The following is a 10,997-nucleotide window of genomic DNA, read 5'->3' on the forward strand; positions in this document are numbered from 1 at the left end:
AAAAAACACAAATTTATCAAAAAACTCGCGACCTCCAGCTTACTAGTCGAAAGCCTTACCCCCTGATCACAGAGGCTCCTTCCCTTACCCACTCCCTTCAGCAACACAACATACCTCAATAGGGGATGCCTTAGCCCTACTGGCTCCACATAACCTACTATAAGCGTAACAAACAAAAAACACAGAATTTTTACGTTACGTCGCGATGAGTTAGGTTTTAATAAATACATTTGAGAAAAAATTTTACGACTCTTAAAAGTATTATCTTAAACCAGGAAATATAACATTGTGTCCAGAATTTCGAAGTACAAGCGGAAATTTGTTCAATTTACATTACATTTGGTTTTGCGGTATTACTTTTTTGCTTTGAGCATTCGTTTTCAAAATAATTTGAGCGTTAGTTTTTAATTGTTTGGGGGGGGGAGCATAAATGTAATACTTTAAAAACATAGAATGACTGACAGGAACAAAATATTCAACACGTTTGACGTACTTGCCATGCGCCAAATATACATAAAAAACACTACTAAAGTGTATTTATGACCAAAAACCTAAATTTCAACAAACACAAATGAACACTAACAGACAAGTTAGACGAGCGTACTAACTTACAAAACATAAAAACTTCGTCGATAAACACAAGCTTTGAACAAACACACCACAAATACCAGGCAATAAAAGTATTTAACAATCTTGCACTCGACACACGAGGAAAACAAAAAAAAATCACAAACTAATAATTACATACATTTTGCTTACTTTTTATAACAATTTTATTTTATTTATTTTAATTTATTTTGTTTTTTTTTTGTATTTTATTTGATTAATTAATATTTCATTTTAATTCGTTTAATTCAAAATAATTTCAATACAATTCAATTTATTTATACACAATTTGTCACATAAAATTCTAAAAGGGAGGCCTCAGCACGGGTAACCACCCAGTCAGGCTCACACTCCCAAAAATATTTTATAAAATAAACTTCTAATATATCAATAAATAAATAATATTGTATTAAACCACGAAGCATTTCCCTCAAATAAAATTGTTCCAAATAACTTGTTCAACTTTATGTATTTGGGCATAAAATATATTCAATCTCTTTGTGCTGTCGAAACGTTCACCGATAAATGGGACCCCTTACATAAATTACGCAAATATATTTAAACTTCAAACTTCCTGAGCTTTTCAGTGATTTTTATTTATTTGTATTGATAAGTAATAACACTGCCCACGTATTGTTTGCTTTACAACCGAAAACCACCAGAAAGCTACTCTTTACAAGTCAATAAAACGAAAACAGTGCTTCAGTGCTTTTGATTTATTCAGCAAACTTTTTGTTGATTTAACGGAAATATTTGGTATTTCATTAGATATTTGGAATTTTATTCAGATACCAAACTAAATGATTTATTTATATACGTTTTGACCTGTCATCTAACTGATTTATGGCTAGTAATAATATATTGTTACTAAAACCACATTATTCAAATTTGAACCTAAAAATTACGTGTTGATTATTGGATGTATTTACTAACGCCCGTTGGGCATTCTCATACAAAGAAACTATAAGGAAAATTATAAATAATACAACTGTATTACAGTAATAATTAACTTTTTATCTTCGTTATACGCGGATGATATGAAAGTTTTTAAAGCTATTCAATCTTTATCCGATTGTGCGGAATAACAAAGCGATCTTGATAATTTATCAAACATATCTAAAACATAAGTGTCCATTATGTTTATCAGCCTTACGACTTGAACAATAAACTTCTACAATATATGTTTACATGTGAAGATCCAGGTGTTCACTTAGACAGCAAATTATTTGTTGGTAAGCACATCGAACAAATTATATCAAAATCCTACAAGATGTTAGGTTTCCTTTTAAAAATAAGAAAAAAAAAATTAAAAATCCGTACATTATCAGATCGATTTCTTCCTAATAATAAAATAGATAGTTCAGAAATATTATCCGTCATTGGTTTAAATATTCCAATGAGGTATAACATACTACGCTTTTTCATACATAGAAGCCAACAATACTAATGCAGCAAATATCACCAATCACAACATACACCCACTACGAAATATTGCTAAGCCTGGACATTTTTTATGATTCTTTTCTAATGTATAAAACTAGATTATTAAAATTTTTGGCGAGATAATTTATTGAAAAACTATTTGCGCTTAATTTTCAAAAACTTTTATTAAGAGTCAATTACAATGTCAAAAACTGTCTAACACTTCAATCTAATATTAATAGCTTTAACGATTGGTGTCTTAAAAACAAATTAACACTTAATGTAAAAAAATGTCAACTTATGAGATTCCACAGAAAAAAAACCCATTGTTGTTCACCTACTTTCTCAATAATCACACCTTATTATCTGTTGATGAAATAAGAGACCTTGGTATAACCTTTGACACTAAATTAACATTCATTAAACATATTAATAATATAACCAGTAAAGCAATGCAAATGTTAGGATTTGTCTTACGGATTTCAAAGGATTTTAAAAATTTAAAAACTGTCAAATTACTTTACACTTCACTTGTTAGAAGCCAACTAGAATTTAACACCACCATTTGGAGTCCTTACTACAGTGTACATGAGAATTCCCTTGAGCGAGTCCAACATAAATTTTTACGTTATATTAATTTTAAATTGGGAATACTCATCGAAAACATTAATTACCCCTCTCTGTTACATTTATTGGGACTCGATACATTAAAAGAAAGAAGAATTTGTTTTGACCTATTTTATTTATTTAAAATCGTTACCAACCTGTTGAACTCCCCTGAACTTCTTTTTTTGTTTCCGTGTACCTAGTCGATCAGTTCGTTTCAAATTACCCTATCACTGCAACAATACAGGATCTAACGCTGAACTCAATTCCATAATGAATCGCCTACATGTACTTGGTAATAAATATGTTTTGGATTAATCTATAAACATTGCTAGTTTATCCTCATACAAACACCACTTAATTAAAACTGTATGTCAGCGCTTCTCTGATTGAATATAACCAAATACAGTTTTAAAGTATTAGTTTATCCGGGATTTATTGTAAATTAATTGTTTATTAGTATTTATATATACACATTGTTGCATTGTATTTATAAAAACCATTTCTATTGTTCTCTTTTATGTATTTTGTATTTATATTTTTTTTATCTATGTATATTCTGTATTTATAATAAGTAAAACAATTGTTATGCTTTTGTAAAAGCCGCTATAATCGGCGTTAATAAATAATAAATAAATAAACAATACGTAAGCTTCTTGTATTCAATGAATTTAAAAATCCGCTTCACTATACTATACACCTTCTTTCTATTTAGTATTCTTTGTCACTCACACCTACAAAATTAACATTTATTTATTAAATTTACTGTGAATGTTTAAAAAATAAATAAATAATAACATAACAAACAAATATAGATCAGGCGTATTTGTATGTTTTAAAATATTTGGATAATTTGTTCGGTTTTGCAAGCAAATAGCCATTACTCAGAGAGTCCATTTGTTCGCTTTTGGAACAGCCTATACGGTCTCAAAAATCGTTGTCTCCCTTACTTTCGTAGTGATAAATATGATCTAAACGGTGTTATAAAGAGAAAACACAGCACTTTATATTCAAATCTAGAACTTAACTACAGAAGAATTAATATTTGCCCCCCTATGAATCCGAAGGTTCAGACAAAAATTATGAAACTTGGTGAAATTTTTTATTTTTTTTTATGAAACGACTAAAAATCAGGTGACAGTAATGTTTATAATACATTTGTCAAAAAAGAAAAAGGTTTCGTTATTGGTTCAGGGCGACGAAAAAACGTAAGGTGAGCCAATTTAAATGCCTTGTTATATTTGCAAAAATTAAAATTTTCTTAAATTAAATGTTCAATTTTGTTTATATGCATTAAGATATTTATTATTTCTAAAATTTTATGTTTAATTCTAGCAATAAAATTTGAAAGCTTATTTCATCACATTTCCAAGTTTTTAGTTTTCGAATGCGTTCGGAAATATTCCATTTATTTGGATACTATTGCAAAGCAGAAACACACACATATTCTCCGACTATAATGGTCAATGTGAGCAAGTTTCATTCTTCACACGATGCAATCTCTGAGAACAAAAATTGCAAATATAAATAGTGTAAAAGTAACTACATTCAATGGAGCATAGATTCTAGTATTGTATTTATTGGTTACGCGATAAATAATCTAACTAGTCAGGGCTATCTAAATGTCCGTTAATGTTTTTCAATAACAATAAAATATAGATTATTTTTCTTCGCTGTGACAATTCAGAAACTTTAAATATTTGCATTAAATCCCCATAATTTACATTATTTAATTTGAAATCGTAATTAAAAAAATAATGTTGTGTGCCATTAAAATTATGCTGTGTTCTTTCAATTTTATGTCAATGTGGTATAAAAAAAGAGGAATTAGATAATCAAGAATGCTTTATGATTTGTATTTTGTGTAATCGCTGAAGAGATAAAGAGATAAGTGAATTGATAGTTTAACGTATTAGGCACTTACCATAACGCAGAGCTAATGGTCACTGATTTGTAGGGATAAATAAAAAGGAATATTGTTCTGTAGATTACTTTTACAAAAGTGAACACGGAAAGAAGGGTAAATGTACAAAAATTTGAACACTGAAAGTAGTGTGAATGTACAAAAAATAGGAACACATTTAATACGATCATTCTAAATATGACCCTAAAATAAGCTCCCAGGTTGTCAATTTAGGTTTCATTCAAACATACATGATACATACAGATGTAATGAAGTTAAGAAAATATGTCAAATTATCCGGGTTTTTTTATGAAAAAGCTTCTAAAATGCATTATTTTTCATTTTTTTAAAACCGAAATACTTTCTTCTTATTGTTATCTAACTTCTTACTGACACACAGTGGTTTGCCTATTAAAAGTTCGTATTAACTGTGTCCATGTTTTCTGTATATTATCGGAGGAAGTTATGTGGATGTAATAATCCTATAATTTCTATACCCGCTATATTCGATTTTTTGACAAAATGATCTGAGTATGACATCTTGTTCACATTTTTGCGAGCAACAAGAGGAGCCTAAAATTGAGTTTCAAAACCCTCCTTATCGCGACCAAAAACCATGTTAAAACTGCGAGTGAGAAACCAAATCCGCTATATCATACAGAAAGTTACTATCAAAACCCGCTATATCGGATTCAACGAATCGCAAGCAGTTATTTTGCCAAAATACAATATGGCCGCCGCTTTGACGCCACGCTCGTGTGTCAAAATGATCTACGCGTGAGTTTCTAAACCCGCCATGTCGGCTCAGTTGACTTTCAAAATTACGAAGTGAGTATCAAAATCCGCTATATCCATTTTATTTATCGAAATTACTTAATTATTGCTAGACATATATAGAAAAATAAATGCTTTTCGAAATTTTATTACTCATATTCATTATATAAAAAATTGTAATGCATTTACTTATGTACGCTAGAGATGTGACAGTTTTTTGCGGTTTTCTCCAAATCAATGAAAGTTGATATAGCGGGTATAGAAATTACACGACTCGTATCGTCACTCGACGTCGACACGGTATAACCAGAATAAATTTCTGTTCGACGCGACCTCTTAGGGTATTTTCTTTAGTCGTTGGATGCGACAACTTACAAGGACCACGTGTAGTTTCAGTATTACAAGTCTACAAGAGCATGTCTGTGTTTGTCAAAAATGTATCAAACATCGAAATTCTTCATTGAACAAATTAACAGTTTCATTAGCCTGTCTTTTCAAATGGGTTTAGATAATACTTATATGTATTATCAACTTCTACGTATGTAAAACACTGATCGACTTTTGTTAGTGAAAAAAATGTAAGAGCACGATTTGTCTTGTTCCGTGGAAACTATATTTACTTTGTTTGGCATAAACTATTTGGGTTATCAATAAAATAATTCCAAAATGATGTGTCATTATAATTATCTAAATAAAACTATACCTACCATACCGTCAGGCATTATTTTCAGAGGAATAGAATATAAAATCTACTTTACATCCTAGAAGTTTGCTTTTCTGTTTTCCCTGCTAAGAAAAAATACCGCCATTACACTCATTACCATAGAAATTCATAAGAATGGTCGATTTATTTTCGTGTCTTTCCTAGTTTAACCCTCATCATACATATTAATAATACAACCCTTATGATTATTATTGAGTATATATTCTATTATTATTGAGTATATATTATATTATTATAAGCCGATGTAGCACAGCGAATTAGTGCCCCTGACCGGCAGTTAGAAGGGCGCGGGTTCAATTCGCGTCCGCGTCATTAATTTTTGTCTGGGAAAATTTTTTCAATTTATATTTGTGTTTCAGGCTTATAATATTTTTTTTAAATTTATCCTTCATTCTGTTCCAGATGGATTCTGAGCCCATGCGGGAGACCTCCACCCTCCTAGCGGGGGTGACGGAAGTGTCCACTGGACTGGGTGACGACACCGGCGAGGACCCCTCGGACTGGGCAGACAGCCTCGGTCTCTTCGCCAAAGGGTTCGCCATGCTCTTCGTCATCGTGGCATCCATCCTCGGCAACCTCCTCGTCATCGTGTCCGTCATGCGACACCGGAAGCTGCGCGTCATCACCAACTACTTCGTGGTCTCTCTGGCCCTAGCAGATATGCTTGTCGCTATGGTGGCCATGACCTTCAATGCCAGCGTGCAGCTCACTGGAAGGTGGATGTTCGGATCCGTCATGTGCGACATCTGGAATTCAACAGATGTCTACTTCTCAACGGCTTCCATCTTACATCTCTGCTGCATCAGCGTGGATAGATACTACGCTATCGTAAAACCTTTAAAGTATCCCATCAATATGACCAAAAAAGTTGTAGCCGTGATGTTGTTGAATACTTGGCTATCACCAGCAATCATTTCTTTTCTTCCCATTAGGATGGGCTGGTATTCCACGGAAGATCATCTGGAATATCTGTCGCATCATCCTGAAGTCTGCGACTTTAAAGTGAATAAAGTGTACGCACTGTTGAGCAGTTCTATTTCGTTTTGGATTCCCTGCACCATAATGATCTTCACGTATTTGGCAATTTTCCGAGAAGCGAATAGGCAAGAGAAAGCGATGCACTTGCGACAAGGTAACGCCATGTTGATGCATAGGAACTCAAGGGAGATTCCGCACGATAATGGCATGACTCATCCTGGGCATGGAACTCCGAACAGGGACAGGTCAATCAGCAAGATGAAGAGAGAACACAAGGCGGCCAGAACGCTGGGCATCATCATGGGAGTGTTCATCCTGTGTTGGCTTCCTTTCTTCCTGTGGTACGTGTCGGTCAGTGTTTGTGGTGAAGCCTGCTACTGCCCTGACGAGGTGGTGGCTCTGCTGTTCTGGATCGGATACTTCAACTCCACGCTCAACCCTCTGATCTACGCCTACTTCAACAGAGACTTCAGAGAAGCCTTCAGGAGTACCCTCCGCAGTGTGTTCTGCGCGTCTTGCAGGAGGGGTTCCGGAGACCTGGAGGCTCTGGCCAGGGCCCGAAGGGGGTCAGAACCCCCTGCCAGCCTCTAACACGTACGCCGCCCCCTCAAGGGAGCCGAAGAATCTAGCCTCTAAACCACTTCTCCCGCATAACCTAAGTGTATATAATCAGTTAACAAAGCTACCGCAAGTGGAAACAATCAATACCCGACTGCCCTATACGTAACTTTGACTCCAAGGCCTAAAAATGGACTACACGAGTCGTCTACGCTGCATCGAAGAATAAGTGTTTGACTGTGAAAAATCTTAGCGGTTATATTGAAAGCAATTTACGAATAAGCGTTTTAGAAGAATTATTAATAAAATATTTCGTAAATAAATTATAAAACGGTGAAAAACAATTTGATAAATAATTGTGTTCCATCGCAAGTGGAAAATGCGTGTTTTACTTAATGTAAACATTTTCGTGTGATTTTAGATAGGTTAAGATAATCGATTTTGTAAATGAATATTCTGACGAATGTAGAGATGTGGATGTAAAAAGGAACCAGGATCTGGTAAAGTTTTGTAAGATAAAGCAGTCTATCCTCTAGTTAAATAAGTACCGAGTAGTATGAACAATCATTATGTAAGTCGAAGGGGACTACTAACGCTTCACTAACATACTCGATTATATAACATAAAACTTATTTATACATAAGCTTAAAACGACTTTTAATATACGATATGGCTCATCTTCATTATGATATTATAGACTGGCAACTAATGAATTGTATTACTCAAATTTATGAGAGTTCGCTATGCCATAATCAGTTACCTTACAAATTACCAAATTTTCAAATCATTATTAATTTCTTGAAATAAAATTACGATTATCTGCATTCTTGGTGTTTAAATGTTGATTTTATCAAAATTTCTACAATTGTTAATTATTTTATTTTTATCATTTTGACAAATACAAAACTTTGGATACATTTTTTTGGTGGATTTATGAAATATCTGGTGGGGAGTATCCCTGTTGACCTCCACTGTGCCTATCTCAATAATTCAATTCAGTTTATTGCTTTTTTTATTATAATTTTTTTCTAGATGTGTAACATTTGTTTAGATATTTTGACCATTCAGAGGGGAGTCTGAGTGCTTTGTTTTCACTTTTTGTCTATAAATAGGCGGCTACTATGTCAAGTACTCCCTCAATATAATTTACCCTTCCAAAGTTCCTGATTTGCCTAACTTTCTTTGACAACAACAAAAAAACGGCAGGTGACAAAACGCGGGTGAGATTTGCATCAACATGCGTTTGGGTTTACCCAATGCAATTCATTTTTATGTTTTGCCAGTCTCACTCAATGACACAATGAAATATTTTGAAACAAAACTTAACATGTCTCGTTTTACAGTAAAATCATTTCTAAATGCTTTTCTTTTATCGAAATTGTGTCGTCGTATATAATGCGACATTATATTGAATTCATGATATTGTCATTATAATGTAAAGGATTTTTAAAGATAAATACTTATGTTTCTATAAATTTAATTATAATCATCTCATTTATTTATCAGTTTTTGCAAGCGAATAATATATATCATTGAAGAAAAAGTTAATACTAACAAATCCTATCTGAATAATATATAAATCATTTTTATGTTGAACAATCTTAATACGTAATAAACAAATTATTTTAAAAACATGTAATATAATGTATTGAACTTAAAATTTTTCTTTGCATTAGGAGTTGAAATTCTATTTCTTTTTTGTAAAACCTCAATAATATCTAAAACAAACTTGTTCTATACCTTTTCTACGTTTTACTTCATGTGCATTCAAAAATTTTTCAACATTTTGTTTACCTAAAGTTTTCAATGGTTGAATCAGTAGTCATTATTTTCAATGTTTTTAACATAATTTTTCAATGATTGTTCTGTAGTCCTATCGCTGATATTGATTATCAACGTGTAAATATGTGTATATTTCTAGGACAAATGAAATTTAAGCCAAAGTGTGAACGTTATTTTGCGGTTTTGGGTGTCTAGCTAAATGAATATATTATTAATAACTGGATGTTTGACGTTAATACAAGAATAATAATAATAAATAAATGCGCTACATATTCGTTTCGCTTAGACGTATTATAAAATGGTTTTGTAATGTAAATGTCTTCCAATGATAATGTAAATATTGTTTTTTTGATCAGTGTTATATTATATGTATGAGCCATTAAATGTATTAAAACTGAATGGCCTAAAGTTTTGCCTAGTGTATAATAATGAATTGGAATTCTCTGGTATATTTGAGAAATTGAAATACTTTAGCTCCTGTTAGATTTAAATTGAAATTAGCCATGAATCTTGGTCATAGTAAAAATAATGTACGCCAAATTTACGTTATTCAAAATACATCAATTTTCTCAAAATTTCAACAATTAAATTTCTATGTTGAACATTTGAAAATAAGAAAAAATCATAATGTGTCTCTATGTAACTCCGGTTTTAATGGCTGGGATTTGTTTTGGTTTTCAAAATTGGAACTGATTGTGGGAAGGGTTTCGACAAGCACTAAAGCAGGTACCAAATTTACCATTACTAATTTCTTTCAATTTTTGACAGATAACGTAATTTTTCATGTTTACTAACGCTGTGCATTAGAAATGTAAATTCTGATCTTTTTTTGAAAGGCAATTATTACGAGGCGAATATTTTTTTATAAATACATTCAGCTTCACAAATCCTACAATTTCTTATACAATCCCTTGATTTTCCACGGGTCTGAGCTAGTATCAAATAAATTTCAGACAGAAGAATTTCAGGATGCCCTCACCTTTTGAAAGTTTTTTATATTCAGAAAACAGATTTCTGCCTTTATAGATTGTGACTACTTTGCGAGGCTCTATTTTTATCAACCATTAGGTGTTGTTTAAGTGTTTACGTGGCCATAATAGCGTTCTTCCATATCTCATAAATGTATATTTCTCCCGACCTATCTCGGGTTTCCATGCTTTTAGTTTCAGCTTTCAACTACGAACTTTAAACATCAACAATAGTGTTAAAAAATGAAATTTTTATTATAAAAGTAGAAATTTTTTTAAATAAATTCATTAAAACACAATTATATTTATTTTGAAAAGTAGTTTAATGAACCTCTGTGTACATTTATTTATTTTAAAGAAAAAAAGCCAAATGGTTTCGGCAAACGTAGTTTTTTAACCTTCTGAATACCAAGCAACGATAAATCGTTGCTCCGGATTGAAACTGCAAACAACGATCGTTGTTTGAGCAAAGATTAAAATCTATTAAAAAAAAATCATCGTACGCTGTACATGGCATCAAACATAATCTGATTTTATTTTTAGTTATCTTTACAAAATAAGTTTTACATAAACATTTGTTTTAGCAGTTTACGAGTATATCTGCCCTCAAGAAGGCACGGTTTATTCGAAATCGTCTGGCGTTTTCTAATAAATAAAACGATGTACGCAAAGGTAC

General features: G+C 32.1%; 1 protein-coding gene across 1 annotated transcript in view; it reads left to right on the forward strand.

Annotated features, from left to right (window-relative positions):
- The window catches only part of LOC149411427 (octopamine receptor beta-2R-like), a 746,470-nt gene extending 738,814 nt beyond the window's left edge, over positions 1-7,656 (forward strand). The window contains exon 5 of the mRNA XM_089646862.1: positions 6,438-7,656. Coding sequence (XP_089502988.1) covers positions 6,438-7,604 — 1,167 coding nt within the window. The 3' untranslated portion in view covers positions 7,605-7,656. The remainder of the gene's footprint in view (positions 1-6,437) is intronic.
- Positions 7,657-10,997: the final 3,341 nt, after the last annotated feature.

The sequence above is a fragment of the Hesperophylax consimilis genome, chromosome 25 (assembly GCF_061612785.1).
Source record: "Hesperophylax consimilis isolate HC1 chromosome 25, BYU_Hcon_1.0, whole genome shotgun sequence".
In the NCBI taxonomy this organism is placed as follows: domain Eukaryota; kingdom Metazoa; phylum Arthropoda; class Insecta; order Trichoptera; family Limnephilidae; genus Hesperophylax; species Hesperophylax consimilis.